Raw genomic sequence first — 19,001 nt, 5'->3', positions numbered from 1 at the left:
CATATGAAATTGGCGTTTTTCGTACTGGCCACTTTAATCACGAATTTCTCCTCTTTGGTAAGGAATTCCAAATTAAAATTTGTACAGCTATAGACTCATGTATTTGTGGTTCGATGACCGTCATTCATTTGTTTTTTTTCTTCTGTTTTTTTCTGTTTGCGTCACTCATTTTACAAAATGGAAAACTTAAAATATCGCATTATTTACGAGTACGAGTTCCGCCGTGGCACTAGTGCTGCGGAAACGACTCGAAGGGTGAATGATGTGTATGGCGGTCGTGTTGCAAAAGAAAACACAGTTCGTTTTTGGTTCCAACGTTTTCGTTCTGGAAATTTCGATCTGCAGAACAAGCCCCGTGGACGGCCTGAGACTCAAGTTGATAATGAAGAGTTGAAGGCTATTGTGGAAGCGGATCCATCGCAAACCACGTCCGAGTTAGCTGCAGGCTGCGATGTTAGTGATAAAACTGTTTTAATTCACTTGAAGCAAATTGGGAAGATTAAAAAGCTTGAAAGGTGGGTACCTCACGAATTGACTGAAGCAAACCGGCAAACGCGCGTCGACTGTTGCGTTACATTACTAAACCGGCACAATAATGAAGGTATTTTAAACCGAATCATTACCTGTGATGAAAAATGGGTTCTTTACGATAATCGGAAGCGCTCAGCGCAATAGTTGGATCCTGGCCAGCCAGCCAAATCCTGCCCCAAGCGAAAATTAACCCCAAAAGAGTTACTTGTAAGCGTTTGGTGGACTAGTGCCGGTATTGTTCATTACAGTTTTCTCAAATCTGGCCAGACTATTACGGCTGATGTCTATTGTCAGCAATTGCAAACCATGATGGAAAAGCTAGCGGCTAAACAACCTAGGCTGGTCAATCGCTCCACGCCACTGCTGCTTCACGACAACGCTAGACCACACACTGCGCAACAGACGGCTACTAAATTAGAAGAGCTTCAATTGGAAAGTCTAAGACATCCTCCGTACTCCCCGGACCTTGCTCCAACAGATTACCATTTTTTTCGAAATTTGGATAACTTCTTGCAAGGGAAAAAATTCAACTCCGATGGGGCAGTCCAAATCGCCTTCAAAGATTTTATTGATTCCCGTCCGACTGTTTTTTTTAGTAAAGGGATCAATGAACTACCTATGAGATGGCAAAAGTGCATAGAAAATAATGGTTCATAATTTGATTAATTAAATATATTATATTAAAAAATATTTGACTTTTTGTTCCTCCCATACAAAACGCCAATTTCATATGTAAGGACCTAATATTACATATAATATTTTCTTTTAAAAAATAATTATAAAGTTCGCTTGTAACCTTCTTAGAGTATAGTTGTCTTGTAAAATAATAAAATATATTTTTAAAAGCCCTATCCCTGACCGCACGACATAACTAGAGTAAAAATTTAATATAAATTATAAGTAGTGACCCTTAGAAATGGAGGGGAGCGGGGATAACCCGCCCTCTTCATCATATAAACGTCTCCGCGTTATGGATCGTGGTGGTGACCCCAAGATGGACCTTGATGTGGGCGGTGGTGGTGAGCGTAATGACTCCTATTTAACGATTCTCAAACCAAATTATAAACTTTATACAGAGAATTCTGTTAATACCGAATTTAAAGTATTTGTCGAAGAACCAATAAAGACAGACTGGGCAACAAGAGCCCCACTTATTTTCAATCACATTTTTTCAAATGAAATTAAAGGTGTGACGGCAATCCAACGAGTGAATGCTAATAAAATTGCAGTTATTTTTAAAAACAGTATAATACAGCAAATAACTTTATTAACAATTCATCTTTCCTAAATAAATACGAAATGAAAGCTTAATTCCTGCTGCGCAGATTGAAAAGTGAGGAATTATAAGATTTTTACCAGCTAACATATCCAATAAAGAGTTATACAGTAGGCTATCGTCAATATATGAAATTATCGCAATCAGAAGATTTTGAAAAAAGTAATTTACATACATCTGTGTGGGCTCGTATGGAAAAGAATGCGATTCGACAATATTCAAGGAGTGTACTTTTTGGAAAAAACTAATAGATGGTGATTTGCAATTACCGGCAGCATGTCCACTGACAAACGATTCCGATTTATCGATTCCGTTTGTAGTAATAGGCGATGAAGGTTTTGGCTTGCATCAACATTTGATGAGACCTTACGGCGGAAACCATTTGGATAGAAACAAAAGAATATATAACTACAGATTAACCAGAGCTCGACGCTATGTTGAGTGCGCCTTTGGGATATTAGCTAACAAGTGGCGAATATTTCATCGTCCACTGGATGTTGATACCAGCACAGCAATATCGATTGTAAAGGCTTGCACTGTACTTCATAATTTTATAATAGATATGGAAGGTGTACAGTCGAACATAGAAACAACAAGCAATGTATCATCAGTGGTTAACGTGTTCACAGATGCAGCCAATGAACAAAATAGTACACGAGGTGGACGATGTGCTAATGTTATACGATCTGAATTCACAAATTATTTTATTTCTACAGCAGGAGCTGTGCCTTGGCAAGACGAATCAATCTAACGTTAATTTTGTAACACACTGCTAATGTACAAATACTTAACCTGTTTACTTTAAAAAATTACAAACTTACCATAATCCTGCCTGTTTTTCTCCTCCATTTCTTCAAAATCTTCATTCAAATTTATACATATTTCTCGCCAGCCAGCAGTTCTCAAGTTTTTATCCTTGTATATTTCGAGAGTTTTGTCCCATAAAACTGGCCGATTTTGGACAAGAGAAATTAAATTTTCAACGTTTATATTTTTCGTCGTCATAGCGAGCGGTCAGTCAAAGCGGGCGAAAAGAACAGGCGACTGGCAAGCGCACGTGCAGTGTGTCCCTCCCGCCCACCCCTCCTTCCCAGCTTGTGCGACGCATTCGGTTTCAAGATCCGACAAAAAACCGAATCTACCCCTGCGTGTATCGTATGAACGCATGTATTGAATGCCCTATACCACTGTATCGGATCTGCATTTTGCAGTATCGCCGGATCGGTTTGTAGTCGCAAAATCGGATGTCAACTTCAGCAAGATTCGGCTTTTTTGTCGTGTCTTGAAACCGAATGCATGTGTGAACTCCTTCATTGAAATACTTATGCCACTAAACCGAATCCTGCAAAAAACCGATTCGGTAGAGAAACACTCGACGCCGTGTGAACGTACCGTTAGGCCCCTCGCCCACGGCGACTTTTTGTAGCGATGCTGTCGCGATGGTGTCGCGCGTCCACATCGATACAGTAGCGAAGCAGTCGCTAGCTGTGTGCCCTCGCCCACGGGCCCAGATTCAGTCGCGATACAAATGCGATAGCTACAGTTGCAAGATGGACTCCGTTGAAGCAACATTAGTCACGTTGTCTTTAGTGCTGCTTTTACGTAAGCAGCCGAAGCGTAGGCAACGAAAGCAGCGTCAATATTGGATGCACCCATTTAATAAAGAAAGATTACTCTGTGGACATCATGTAACAACGTTTAAAATACTAAAAAACTATGATCTCAAATTCAGAAGTTGTTATAGAATGTCTTATTCGACGTTTTGTGAATTGCTTTCCATTGTAAAACCAGAGTTGACACGCAAAAATACAGTGATGAGACAATGTATATCAGCTGAAGAACGACTAACAATAACTTTAAGGTAAGAAAAACCAAATATTATGTTAATTATCTTATAATAGATTTTGCACATTTTTAATCACAACTAAAAAATACTTATTAATAATTCTATATTAATCATAAACAGGTTTGTAATTTCTTACTTTTTACTTTACGGCGAATATATGTTTGTGATAATAGAATCTTGTGTAGAATTATCATTACTGTAATTATATTCATTTTCATTATCATTATGTTGCAATGAACTACCTGCAGTATTGACATTGGCACCAGCAGGCGTTGGCGGCGAGGGGTAGCTATTTATTAGTTGCGACACGCTACTTTCAGTACTTGTACGAGCAGTAGTTGTGTCGTAGCTTTGGTATCCAGACTGATATCCATAGTGACTGGTGTATGCAGACGTTTGTGCCATATTGTCTATTTGCGAAGCAAATTTATCATTTCAGCTTTCGCATCGAGTTTATATTCTTCCTTTATGGAATTAAAATGTGGAAAAAGCGAAAGTAAAAAATGTTGATCTGGATGTTGAATGGTAGGCGTGACTTTGTTCAATTTCTCAGTTAGAATTTCGTACAATTTGTTTTGTGCATCATCATCGCCATCACTTTTTTTAAGCTTCTTTGATTTTGGAATAACAAAAGATTCCAGACAGCCTTCGGAGTCGTTTTCCTCCTCCTCAGTAACTGTAGGTCGACTTGGCGGTCTGATTTCGGTCAAAGGTTGTAAAAATGTCAATAATTTATAATAAACATATTGTTTTCTGGGTTTAGCCCCGGACCCACTGGGAGAGTTTTTTTCCTTTAGCCGTTCTCTGTTAAAGCAATCTTTTAAACTTTTCCATTTTTTCTGGAGTTCAATAGCTGAAAAAACATATACCAGTTTAAAGTTTAAAGTTAAAGTTTAAAGTAGACAATTATTAGATAAAATAGGTACGTAGGCCTTTCTGTTAAATAATCTGGTTCCCTGACATGACAGCTTACTAGGGTTGACAAAATTTTTGGCTTTGATAATTAATTATATTTTTTACGGGGTATTTTGTAACACGTTGTATATATATGTATGTATTTTATAATAATTTATTTTCTTTTTTTACAGGTACTTAGCAACTGGATGTAATTTCACAGATCTTCATTTGGATTTTAAATGTGGACATACTACTGCACGTACGATTGTGAAGGAAACTGTGGAAGTAATATGGAAAAAATTAAAAGACATCTCCATGCCAGAACCAACAGAAGAATTACATTTAGAAACCGCTGAAGGATTTATGAAACATGCAAATTTTCCTAACTTAATTGGAGCAATAGATGGAAAACATATAAGAATTATAAAACCATGTCATACCGGCTCAGAATATTACAATTATAAACATTTTTTTTCCATCGTGTTGCTAGCAATATGTGACGCTAATTACAATTTCATAGATATAGATGTCGGATGCTATGGAAAGAGCTCAGATTCAACAATACATGACAGCAGCGAATGGATAAAAAAGTTACGACAAGGAAATTATAATATACCTCAATCAAGACCTATATCTAACAATGGAATACCTATACCGTTTTCGTTTATTGGCGATGAAGGATTTGCCTTATCACAACACTTGCAAAGACCATACGCTGGTAAACATTTACCACGAAATAAGAGAATATATAATTACCGCTTGACGCGCGCACGGCGTTATATTGAATGTACGTTTGGTATATTGAGTAACAAATTTAAAATTTTCAACCGGCCCATAAACGTTAATGTTGATTTTGCTACGAATATTGTTAAAGCGTGTTGCGTATTGCACAATTTTATACGTAAGCGAGATGGGTACAAATTTGATCACACTTTGAGTATAGTCGGATTCCAAGATCCACCTGCCAGTGAAAATTTACATTTAATTAGAAGACGAGGTTCAGAACTAAGTGGTACTGCAATTCGAAACATATATACTGACTATTTCACCGGTGTAGGTTCTGTACCGTGGCAAGATTCAAAAATTTGAAATAATGTAACCTAAAATGGCTATAAGTAACTAGAAAGAGCTGTAAACGTAACTTGATTCGTTCATTCTAGAACATCTCATTATTCTCACCGCTCATCTACAATTAAATAACTTACCACAAGCATTGTTTTCTTTATTTGTTTTTTCTCCAAATTCTGAATTAAATACTTCATTTATCTCTTCCCATGCCTTTCTTTTTGCAATCTTATTCGAATACTCAGGAAGACGAGAGTCCCATATTACAGGACGGTTCTGAATTGCCATAATAAATGTTTCAGTGTCGAACGACTCCATTTTGCGCATTTGACAGACAACAGCACTCTCGACCTGTCTGTGTTGCACTGATTGCTCGGTTCTCCACTCACGCGCCACCCTCCCTCCGTTCTCTCCCCGATGTCGTCCGACACGGTCGCGCGTTGCATCGATACAGTCGCGATGCTGTAGCGCGTTAGTAGCGCGTTGGCATCGCTTCAGTAGCGCGTTGCAAATGCGACTAACAAGCGTTAGTAGCGATGCTGTCGCGCGTTTACGAAACGCGCGACAGCATCGCTACAAAAAGTCGCCGTGGGCGAGGGGCTTTACAGGTTGAAAAAGGAAGGCGGCGCCAGAAAACTGGGCCGGTTCACAACAACATTCACTCATTTGCAATAAAAGGATATTGTAGATCACTGCCGAACCTTGAACCATATGTTTTATGGTGTTTCCTTCAAAACGCTCCGAATTCTTATATTCAAATATGCTGAAGAAAACAAGATTCGACACAACTTTAATAAAGAAAAGGAAATGGCAGGGAAGGATTACACAATTTCTTTCATGAAGACACAAACTAAGTTTGCGAACTGCGGGAAAAACCTCAGTGGCCCGAACAATGGGTTTTAATCGCAATTGTTGTGAAAACTATTTATAAAATTAAAACCCCTTATTCGTCCTGAATCCAATTTTAGACTATATATTTTTAATTGACATATATCAAAAGTAAACAATAGAAAAAATAAATTATATAAAAAATATGTCATTCGATATTTGGTTTGAATATATTCCTTGTATAAAAACTCTTTGCTATTCTTTAACATCCTCCACACCGCGAAAAGAAATCCCTCACAATATTCAAACCAAAATGGACACTAACTTTTACAATAAAACTATGCACAAAATAAACATATTTATAAAACGCAAACAAAATATCAGAAGAAGAAAGTTCTAAGAGATATAACTCCATATCTACCGAGATAGTTCAGGACTTCTTCTTCTTTTTCCTGTTTTGTTTGTACGTGCGCCGGATCTTGAATGCCTAAAATCTCAAGATTACAAAAATCTGATGCATTCTCCAGCGTTGGCAACTTCATATTTACTTTTTGCTTCTGATCTCCGACATATTCATTTGAGAGTGACCTGTACGTTACGTCGAGCAAGTTTCATTTATTAAAATATTTATCTCCCTCATGTAACTCTTTCTCAAATTTCTCTTCATTGAACGGCTCGGTCACAATTAATATTTCTTTTATTTCGGAGTCATATTTTATAAGCTGATCGTAAATATTTTTACCGTCTTGTAATTGGCATGTACTTGGTATATTGTGCTTAAATATTTTTCCGTAGAACACAATAATGAATCTAGTACACTTTCGGACTTGGTTAAGTGTCTTCTTTTTATTCATACCTTTTTTATTTGTTCTATTTTCTCACCATTTCTTTAAACTGAAAAAATCTATTGGCAGGGTCGCCAGATGTTGTGAAAACTATTTATAAAATTAAAACAACTTATTCGTCCTGAATCCAATTTTAGACTATATATTTTTAATTGACATATATCAAAAGTAAACAATAGAAAAAATAAATTATGTAAAAAATATGTCATTCGATATTTGGTTTGAATATATTCGTTGTATAAAAACTCTTTGCTATTCTTTAACAGCAATCAAGTGGAAGGTTTTTTTGTTAACCTAGAATCGGCTTATCAAAAATACAAGTTTGCTCCTGGTTCCATATACACATATACATGGACGAAACTGGAATTCAGACTGTTCCAGACAAACTTCCGAAAATTGTGTCCGACCAGGGCCAGAAAGAAGTAGCTAAAAATGTAAGTGCCGAACAAGGCCAAACAGTTACCGTTATCTTTTTTTTTTTTTTTTTTTTTTTTTTTTTAATTTATTTATAATATGTTGACAAAAATATATGTACATAACTATCTCGCCAAACCACTTCCGTAGTTTGTAGGCGTCGCACCTTCTTAATCAACATACAATTTTAAAGAAGACTAAAAAGAAAGAAAACAATGATTACATATATATATATATATATATATATATATATATATAACTATCTTAAATCTAAACTAGGTATAGTGTACAAAACTTAGATAGCAAAGATGTGTGAGGAATTACTTATTCTTCTAACAATATATTCTTTAGTTTTCTCTTCAGGGCGATCCCACTGTGTGTCGTCGCGCTATTTAAAATACATAAGAATTTATTAATATATTTCGGAGCTAAATATCTTTTAGTGCGTTTCCCATAGTAATTTTTAACCCGTACTTCACGCAGCTTGCCTGCAGCAGCAGCCCTAGTATTATAACTATGAGTACCTTCGTCTAAGACTTTCTCTTTTTGATATGCTTGTAACGTTATAAGGTATTGAGTTTTTTCTCAACGCCAACATCTGCTGCCTCAACGCCAACGGTGGCTACATTCCGCCCTATTTTATATTCAAAAGAAAGAGGGAAAATCCTCTTTTAATAAAAAATGGCCCGGTCGGCTGTAAGATGGCGGTCACTGACAAGGGATATGTTGTCACTCCTACATTTATTAAGTGGTTAAAACACTTTGCAGAACATGCCAAACCCACTCCGGAAGCTCCTGTTCTTCTTATTCTGGACAATCATGCCTCGCATGTTTCAATCGAATCAATATCTCAGGCTGAAGCATTGAATGTGGTTATGCTCAGCTTGCCACCCCATACGAGCCACAAAACTCAGCCACTCGACCGGGTGTTTTTTAAACCCCTCAAAACCTACTACAACGAGGTCACGGATTCGTGGCAATCGTCCCACCCCCCTCAGGTAATAACAGTTTATCATGTCGCTGAGCTCTTTAAACGGGCTTATGAAAGAACAGCTACCATTGAAAAAGCAACTGCCTCCTTCCGCGCAGCGGGAATCTTTCCCCTGGAACCCGGGGTTTTCTCGGATGCTGATTTTCTTCCGAGCCGAGGTGACGGATCAAAGTCCGGAAGAAGATGATATCGTTAAAGAACCAATGCTAGATTTTGGCGACGATAACTGTGATGCCGTTCTCGACTTCCCTGTTCCTGGACCTTCAAGACTGCCTGATCCTGTTTTATCTACTGATTCTCCTGGACTTGTCTCCACGTCATCTCTTGTGTCAGTTGTGTCTCCAGCAGACATACTACCGCTTCCCAAAGCAACACGACGTAAGCGGAGCGGAAGAAGTTTAAAGTCGACACTTCTAACATCTTCTCCGCGCAAGAAAGCCCTTCGGGACAAAAAATTACAAGCTGAAAGGTTGGTCAAAGAAAGAGAAGATCGTAAAATTAAAAATGCAATGAAACGGAAAGACAAGCTCAAGATGGCAGCAAAGCTGAAGAAGAAGCCACCACGTAGACTTCAGTTTGATTCAGATGACTCATCTCAGTCTCAGTCTATTTCATCTGGAACTTCGGTCTACAACGAGTCAGAATCTGACAGTGATCAGAAGATGGAAGAATCGTCTGAGCGGATGGTGCCTCCAAAGAGGTGCATAGGCGAATTTTGTAGCGTTCGATATGAAGAAAAACTGTTTCCAGGAGTTATTACTGGCGTTTCAGAAACCCATGCCACTGTATCATCAATGGTGAAAGCTGGAAAATTATGGAAATGGCCCGACCGGCCTGACATTCTCGATTATGAATGGGGATCAGTCGTTTCGAGTATAAAGGAGCCAAAAAAAACCAGCACAACCCGAAATGTTTATTCAGTCAGTGAACTGGAATGGTTTTACTCATAACAGTGAATAAATAAACTGATTAAAGTTAATTTTTCCGTGTATTTCATTTCAATGGGGCAAAGATCCGCAGCTGCGGACAATTGCCCCGCATCTGCGGACGTTTACCCCAAACAGTGGGGCAAAGGTCCGCAAAGGCAAGGTTGTCTACCTTTCCTTTTTTTTCCTAATAAAATGGTATATTGTAGCACATAAATTAAGATTTCCAGTGAAGCCAAAACCTGCAGGACCTTTTACTTATTGGGTGAGAAAAAAGGTTGAAACCTAGAATTGCGGATCTTACGTTACTTACTCTTCGTGCGAAGCCCCACCCTACCCTAATCACGTCCACATCAAGCAACAAATACGTCTTCGTCATCGTCAGTCTTGGGAGAGGAGATATCAGAGCGCGCCTCAAGGGAGTCACACACGTTCTTTGCTCCCCACTTTAGACAGCGTTGACAATCTATGGTCTGCTGCTAAGACATCTTTTCAATTCACGCAGTATCTCACAGGGCACGGCTTTCACAAGTCATACCTCTACAGATTCAAAATCGCAGATAACGAAGCGTGCCCCTGTGATGATACCACTGCACAAACTTTTGATCATTTAATTAAGGACTGCCCACGCTTTCAAAATTATAGATTAGACCACAAGCTCCTTTGTAGGTGCCTCAAGGTGTCTCCATACTCCCTGTCCGAACTCCTGTCTAAGAGATCTGCCCTTGATTCTTTCACAAAATTCATCACATATATAGTTGACCATTTAAAAGCGTTCAATAATCCCAACCCTTAAGACTCAAATTGACCCTTCTTGTTCATTGCAGTTACACATATGTCATATCCATTTATATGTTTTATTTTGTTGTATAAAATTTTTCTATAATAGTCTAGCTTTAGGTTTAATTTTAAGTTAGTCTTTATTATGAGCACTGTGTCCAGGCAGCAGTCAGACAATAGTATCAAATCGCTAAGGAAGATTGCTGTCTGGACCACGCGAACAATGTTTTATATAATTTTATGTGTAAGATCATGTATAAAATTTTGTGGAACATGACAATATACTCCCACCCGGGAGGGTGTACTCTTGGGTGGAAAATCAAAAAAAAAAAAAAAAAAAAATCACGTCCACATCAACCTCCCCATTTGAGAGATTATCCTTTGACATAGTGGGTCCCCTGCCCGAATCGGTACCGGGTAAACTCAAATTTTATGCAGGATGATCTTACCAAGTTCTCCCTAGCATATCCCATCCGAAGCAATACGACAGAAGAGTCGTGTGAGTGTCTATTACACTTCATCTCATTATTTGGAATTCCAAAGTACATTCTCACTGATCAAGGCACTAATTTCACAGCCGAATTATTCAAAAGGACGTGCGAATTTTTGAAAATCAAAAATTTATGGTCCAGTCCATACCATCCACAAACCCAAGGAGCCCTAGAAAGATCACATTCCACCCTAAAAGAATACTTAAGACCGTATGTAAATACGAATCAAGATAATTGGCCACGATATGTTTACACTGCAATGCTAGCCTATAACACTGCAATTCACTCCACAACTCACTTCTCACCATATGAACTCCTATTCGGACACAAACCACATATTCCCAGTTCTATCTACGATGATATCCCTGGTGCTACTACCCCGAATATATTCGATTATTACAACATCGTATGAAATACACCCGGGACAAAGCTTTAGAATATATTCAGAGATCTAAAATAAACTCAAAAAAATATTATGATACACGTACTCGTTCCGTAGAGTATAAAGTAGGTGATTATGTCCTACTGAAAAACCATCTAAGGCTACGAAAGGCTCTATCACCTGCATGGAAAGGACCGTACAAGGTCGTCAAAATACATGGTAATCATACACTATCATTACTCATAAACAGGCGTCATGTGAAACATCATTATGACGAAGTTAAACTTAGGTTAATTAGAATATTGTTTTTTTTATTTTTTTCATTTAGTAGTGAGCTACATGATCAAAACCTTTACTGTGTTTAGGCGGAGTTCTGGGTTTAGTGAAGACTGTTTTTTTTATAAGATATGGTACGCGGAGGCGGTGAACCAGGCATTACTGTATTTCCACCAGGAACAGATTTAATTGGGAGAGGATACAATATCAGCAAATGATTTAGAAATAGGGGGATGTAATTTTGACGCTTCAACATAAGATATACTATTTTCTGCCATTGTTACTTTAATATTTGTCTGTCTCACATACTCTGGGCATTTTTTGTTTGAAGCAAAGTGTAGTCCAGAGCATAAACAACAAGAACCACTGTCTTCCTCCACTTTACAAGTATCTCCAGTGTGGGCCTGACCACACTTGTAACATCTGGGCTTTGACCTGCATTGGACCTTGGTGTGCCCAAAGCGGCAACAGTTAAAGCATTGGATAGTCGGGTATATATATAATTTAACGGGCATAGAATTGTAGCACATGAATACACGTTTAGGTAAAACTTGACCATCAAATGTAAACACAACTGTTTGCGATGGTTTCCATGTGGGTGTGTTGTTTATTGTAACTTTATAGTTTAGTCTTCTGACTTTTAGAATTTGCTCGCACCCAATGGGTACATTGGTGTTTTCTATAATATCTTCAGGAGACCACTCGGTTGGGACTCCCCGAACTAAACCCATCCTAGTGATATTAAATGTTGGGATAAACGCCTTCATTTTGTTCACAGCTAAGCTGTTCGAAGAGAGAAAGTTGTTAGCATCTGAATAATGGTTGAAAGAAATTGTCATTTTATTTCTCCCAATACGCTTTAAGCTTCCATTTATTATATTTTGTACAAGATTCTTTTTTAAATATCTGCCAAATACAACTGGATGTAAAGTTACATATTTTGTATAGATGGCTGCGCTTCAGTTTTATTTTTGAGATAAGGGAACAGTCAGAATCCATTTCGGATTCATTTGAGATCGTAATATACGCCCCCGCTGGGGGCGCCGTACCCCTAGGGTCCGGTGGCTCGTTCATAGAAATATAAAATACTTACCCCGACTCGGAGAAAGTAAAAGAAAAATGTAAATAAGGATAAAAATTACAAATAAAGACAAGTTTTAACTATTCTGATCACTTATTATCCCAAAATTACAATTTTACAAAAAACCGCGCCCGCCAAATTCGAAGATTTCCCGCGTTTTTCACCTTGATAGTTTCTCATGAAACAATATCTAAGCTAAAATTATTATCCATTGACGCAGACACATTAATAAATGGAAATCACATGTTAAAATATGGAACTCATTACTCAATCATAACAATAGTAATTTTAATTTTTATTGTAATCTTTTGTGTAACCAAATTGTATTTTTATATTAAAAGTAACAACCGCCCTCCTTGGTTCCTCCCAAAACTTAGCCCAACTCCAAAACCAAATCCTGATCCTGCTCCGCCTGTTAAAACATCGCTCAAGTCAAGCAAACATCGCTCCTCTCCCGAAGAGATCCCTTTACCAAAAATCCGTGTTAATACATAACCCTCATCTAAACTTCGTAACTTAAACACCGAAGTTTAGTCTACTGGGGGGAGATGTTACATCCCTTGATTGCACTCTATAATGCACACCTAGCTATCTTCCTGCCCATCCAGCATTCCTATAACCCTTATATACTTCTCATCGCTATCCGGCCCTGTCAGTCTCATCCCAGCATCCTATCTATCCGGACGGTTGTCCAAAAATTAAATATATTTTTTTTTTAAAGACTTCATACCCGAGGCTCATGACAATACGCGCACCGAATAATTTGTGTTTGCAACTTTGTTACATTCCTTAATAGTCTGTGGTGAACCTTAGTTTAATTCAATGTAATTTATTTCTTTATCTATTTATTATTGTATTAATTTCTATTTAAATACGGCACTGCACTATCACAAGTAAGGCCCTGTACTTTGCGAGTGCCTTACAAATAGTGTAAATTCTAATAAGTATGAAACGGAAGCGAAAAGTCGAAAACAATCTTGCCAATATGAAGCCGCAAACGTCATATTCATGACATACATAATGCCAATATCAAGAACAAAATAAATAGGGAATTCACAGAAATTATCGATACCGATATTTGTCGATATGAGTGTATGACCCTTATGACAATTATTGTTAATAGTTTAGGTAGATTAATGAAAAAAAAAAACAGAGTACCTATATTCAAAGAGTTTTATTTCGTTTAAATTTTAACGTGATAAAAATGTCAGTTCTTTTACTATAACTGGTTCTTGTTAGTCACGTTGGTAGTTCAAATAGTGGCTGGTTTCACTTCATACTCCGGGTTGGAAGTACTGCAACACAAATACATGAAGTTGTATATATTTCATTACTAAAATCAGGGATGAAAACCTTTTTTTAGTAATTTTCTTAAAATGTAGAGTAGTTCTGTTTTTTTCCTCCAATTTTACTAATGTTCCCATTTGCCTCTTTTGCTGTCCATTACTATTTCGCCACCTTGATAGAAATTATTTCTAATAGATTTGAAAAGGTGGGGAACATCAAAAACAATAAATATTTTTTCATTGTCCAGTAAAAAGTAGTTAGTCATCGGGGAGCCCAACAAATTTTTTTAATAAATTTAGCTCTCCTACATTTGTTGGACTCTGGTCACAGACTGTACCAAGAATAGTGAAACCAACCTTAGTTACTGCTCGAATGACTGATTTTATAATAACAGTCAATTTCTCTACAGATATTGTACCACAAAATAATACGCAATTGGCTGTTTAATTTTTTTATGAATTCCTTGAAGCATTAGTACCAAGGCATGATCAGCTATATTTGCTGTTTGTCCACCTTCATTGCCTAAATCTTCATAACCATCTATTTTGTCGGTAGCCGAATTATATACTCGTATTAGCCTTTTCTTCAACGATATCTCATCAAACAAAAGCATGCAGAGTTTGTCAGCTTCTGATAAGCATTCAGATTTTTTTTAAATGGGTTAAAGTAGTAGGATCAATTCCAGGATTCATTTTCATATTTTGTAGGACAGTTTGTAACGTCCTAATACTCGGCATAGGTAAAAGTGTGCTAAGGTATTTAAAAGCTTTAGGCGATTTTTTATAAATAGCTAAAGCTACACTTTTGCTCAATTTTGTATAACGTTTTCCTTTAGGTTTTCGTTTTTGATTCGATATGGAAGACTCAATTAGGCTCTTTAGCACTGGAGATGAAATGTTCTCTATCTATCTATCTTTCTTTTTCTGCAGTTTTTTAATTACAATTTGACTTTTTGTCAGCTTTTTCATTAATTTCTGCTTCTGTGGTGTTAAAGGCTCTGGCTTTTCTGAAAATCGTGTGAAAATTTGAATGAATTTTGAATTGAATGAAAAAATTATTATAATTAAAATTTACCTTTTCCTCAAGGAATATTAACGATATTCACGCAGACTGAGGTAGAAAGGAATGTTGGAATAACAAAGGAAAAAACTGGCACTTCCCTCGGAATTATGGCTGCAGCTTTTTGCTGGCGAGTTCCTTTATGATTTTGGCGTTTGTAGCACGGAGATACAACGTCCTTTGTTTACGTTTGAATGCAATATTTTAATCACGTCGGGGTCACCAGATGATTACGCCAATTTATTATAACAAATTTTTAATACATTTGAACAACACGTCTTCTTGTTAAACTTGTGGCAGTAATGAATGTCAAAGCGGTCGCGTCACCGACGCGTGCGCTTGCACCGATGACGTCACGCAATAGTGATGTTCCGAACAGATAATGATACCGACGTTGAGTCGGCTGAAGATTTTGTTGCCGCCAATATATCGCATAATGACCGCATTTCTTCAAAATGGTCGATGCCAAGAAGACGACAGCCATCAGTAATTCCTTTCACCGAGTCTGAAGGTATGAAGCTTCCATATTCTACTTTGTTGAAAGAAGCTGAGCCAGATGAGTACGTATTATAGCCTTTTAGTGCATGAAGAAATTTTCCAAATGATTGCTGACCAAATAAATTTGTTTACTAGTCAAAACTTCACAGCCAGAAAAAAAAAGCCTGGTTCAAGGTCTCATTCATGGAAGCCAACCGACAAGACCGAAATAAAAAAAGTTTTTTGGGCTGATCTTGTACATGGGCGTAGTAAAGCTGCCGAAATTAGCTTATTATTGGAGCAAAGACAAGATACTGGGACAAAATTTTCCGTCCACTGTAATGAGCAGAAACCGCTTCGAAATACTGCTGCAGTACCTTCACTTTAGCGACAATTTAACTGCTGACAAAAAGGATCGTATTGCATAAATAAGACCGATAATCGATGCCCTCAATGCTACTTTCCAGAAATATTATTCGGCAAAGGAAGATATTTGTGTTGACGAAAGCCAAGTGCCTTACAGAGGTCGAATTATTTTCAGGCAGTACAATAAAAGCAAAAGACACAAATATGGAATGAAGCTTTTTAAGCTATGTACTATTCCCGGATATACTTGCAAACTGCATTTGTATAGTGGGAAGAACATCGCCACAGTAAATACTACGCCAACAATTGTAGTGATGGCGCTCTGTGAGCATATATTTGACAAAGGCCACACACTTGCAACTGACAATTGGTACACTAGCTTAGAACTAGCGTATCAGTTATTGGAGAAGCAAACTCATTTAATCGGTACATTGGGAAAAAACAGAAGAGGTTTACCTAAGGCTGTTATAGATTCGAAACTGACGAAAGGTGAAGTAATGGCTATGGAGAATGAAGACGGAATAACGGTGCTTAAATGGAAGGATAAGAGGGATGTTTCAGCAGCCTTTTCTACTTTTATTCGTTCAAGATCTTCTTTTTGCTTTAATTTCTTCTGTAGATATTTCTGATAACTTTTTCCTGAAACAATAGTGGGTATTCTTTCCTTGGGGCGTGATTTAGGCATTTCCTTTTTAATATGACGCTTGTAACAGATTTTTTTTTTAAAGGGACTGGAAACATTATCCGGTACAGCGTCAGAAATAGTGCTAATAACATTATCGATACCGGAATTCAATTCATCAGTAACAGCGCTAGTTGACGGTTTTGGTATGATTTTATGCATGTCAGTGGGAGCAATGATGTCCGATTGATCTATAGTGGTTTTTTAAGTGCACCTTCAACAACGCTAATTGTTGGTGATCCTGGGATTGTCACTAACATGTTGTCATCAACAGTATTAGGTAACGCAGTTGCTGTTGTTTCCATTGTGGTTTCCAAAACACCATTATTATTGTTAGATGCTGACGCATCGATGGTGATGCCTGATGTGTCAAATCCTTCAAAATTCAGATCACATAATTGGGCCTCTTCTACAGAAACACCTAACGATTCAACCCTTTCTAATGTAGAATCATTAATTTGGTTTAATTGTTGTAGTATTTTCAGTTCATCTTTTGTTTTTTTCCACAAATTAAACAGCGATAAATCAGCCAAATCACCTGAACATTCATCCAGAGTTGCATCAAATCAATCAAATAAATGCTTTAAAACATTATAATCGCCTTTAAGACCATTAAAACCAAGCAAGTGTGTTTGGCCTAAACAGTAGATATAAGGGTTTAGTAGTATTAAATAAATTAAAAGAAGCTCAAATTATGTTTAATAGCAGTAAGGAGTTACATGTTAATTTAATTAAAAGACAAGATAGGGAAAAAGTTAAGTTAATTAATTGTACTTATGATAGAATTTGTTATTCGTTTTCAGAAATAACTCAATAAGAAAAATGGAGTTTGATTTAAAGACAGCATGTGGTTTTATAACTGTTTTAGACGGAAAGGAAGATACTGTAAAACAATTAATTGATGCTGTTGAAATGTACTTAGAAATGTTGTCCGAGGGAGGTCAGCAATTATTAATTAATTTTGTTCTTAAAGGTAGGTTAACACAGAGTGCAAAGTTAAGAGTAGAAAGCACTTACACAACAGTTAGTGATATGATCACTGACTTAAGAAAAAAATGTTAGTAAAAAAATCGTTCACAGCTATACAAAAACACATTGAATCTATAAGTCAAGGTCATAGGTCCATTAATGAGTATGGTGAAGTATGGAGTGTATCTGTTTTTTTTTATATGTCAACATTGGTATGAGCTGTCACTTCCTTTCTGTAACTTCCTTGATTGTGATCGCATCGTGCAAATTATAAAATAAGTGGATTTATTTCATATTTCATGGCGACCCTGCCAGGATAACAGAATAATAACAGGATAGTACTTGCCAGGATGTTGGCGGTTCTTTGTTTGGTTATTAACCTTAACAAAGAAGTTAAAAAGATTTTGCATCGGTGCATTAATTTAATGTTTTGGTTCCTGTTGGTTGTACTCGTCAAATTGATACTCGAGCAGATCAGGAGGATCAGATCAGATCAGGAGGATCAGATCAGATCAGGAGGATCAGAAGGTTCCCGGATCCAAGAAGATTAGAGGATACCAGGATATAAATTTGGGACAAGTGAAAGTGCCGATAAATAAAATGTGTTTCATGAGGGTACACATGGCGTCCGAATACCAATATGGTGGAACATTTTATATCAAATTAACTCAAAAATGAAAAATCAAATCAAAAAAAGAGGAAAGATGAAAAAAAAATTGATTTATAATTTTAAGTTTCTTTTTTTTTAGTTAACTATGATTGATAGGTTTATTAATATACAGGAAGAATTGTCAGAAATTAGAAAATATTTAGTAAAAAAGGACAAAGTAGATATAAGGGTTTAGTAGCATTATATAAGTTAAAAGAAGCTCAAATTTTGTTTAATAGCAGTAAGGAGTTACATGTTAATTTAATTAAAAGACAAGATAGGGAAAAAGTTAAGTTAATTAATTGTACTTATGATAAAATTTGCTAATATAAGAAAAATGGAGTTTGATTTAAAGACAGCATGTGGTTTTATACCTGTTTTAAACGGTAAGGAAGATACTGTAAAACAATTAATTGATGCTGTTGAAATGTACTTAGAAATGTCCGAGGGAGGTCAGCAATTATTAATTAATTTTGTTCTTAAAGGTAGGTTAACATAGAGTGCAAAGTTAAGAGTAGAAAGAACTTACACAACATTTAGTTATATGATCACTGACTTTAGAAAAAAATTGTTAGTAAAAAAATCTTTCACAGCTATACAAAAACACATTGAATCTATAAGTCAAGGTCATAAGTCCATTAATGAGTATGGGACGAAGCTTGAAAAACTTCTAACTGATTTGAATAAATCACAAGATGGTAATGAATGTGCTTCAACTATTTTGAAACCTATCAATGAAAAAAGCCTCCAAATTCCACTGTGAAGCCTGAACACGTGTTGCCCAATAGTGATACGATCTGTTCCAGTTCTTCGTCGGGTGGGAAATAATCCTTGCCGCCTCCAGTCCGTAAAAGAAAAAAAAAATTGTACCTAGTACTCATGA

General features: G+C 36.8%; 2 protein-coding genes and 1 pseudogene across 2 annotated transcripts; 2 read left to right on the top strand and 1 right to left on the bottom strand.

Annotated features, from left to right (window-relative positions):
• Window positions 1-177: 177 nt before the first annotated feature.
• Window positions 178-1,170, top strand: LOC123722681 (histone-lysine N-methyltransferase SETMAR-like; the record flags this gene model as incomplete). Its single annotated transcript, XM_045685148.1, is given in 1 exon segment — window positions 178-1,170. A coding segment is annotated over 1 exon segment (993 nt), but the record flags the coding sequence as incomplete, so codon positions are not given.
• Window positions 1,171-3,350: 2,180 nt separating this feature from the next.
• LOC123722597 lies at window positions 3,351-6,985 on the bottom strand (annotated as a pseudogene).
• A 1,319-nt stretch (window positions 6,986-8,304) lies between these two features.
• On the top strand, window positions 8,305-9,672 carry LOC123722683. The gene is made up of 2 exons (XM_045685150.1): window positions 8,305-9,437; window positions 9,472-9,672. The coding sequence occupies exons 1-2, from the start codon at window positions 8,717-8,719 to the stop codon at window positions 9,492-9,494; spliced, it is 744 nt and encodes a 247-aa protein (XP_045541106.1). The 5' UTR covers window positions 8,305-8,716; the 3' UTR covers window positions 9,495-9,672.
• The last annotated feature ends 9,329 nt before the right edge of the window (window positions 9,673-19,001 follow it).

This window comes from Papilio machaon, chromosome 28 (genome assembly GCF_912999745.1).
Source record: "Papilio machaon chromosome 28, ilPapMach1.1, whole genome shotgun sequence".
Classification (NCBI taxonomy): domain Eukaryota; kingdom Metazoa; phylum Arthropoda; class Insecta; order Lepidoptera; family Papilionidae; genus Papilio; species Papilio machaon.
This window is presented reverse-complemented; position numbering and strand designations above follow the sequence as displayed.

What these genes read in the sequence shown, in the direction of transcription:
- LOC123722683 (XM_045685150.1), top strand. Translation starts at nt 8,717, where the DNA reads ATGTCGCTGAGCTCTTTAAACGGGCTTATGAAAGAACAGCTACCATTG. An exon ending in TCGATATGAAGAAAAACTGT is followed by an intron (nt 9,438 to 9,471) that starts TTCCAGGAGTTA and finishes TTCAGAAACCCA; the next exon opens with TGCCACTGTATCATCAATGG.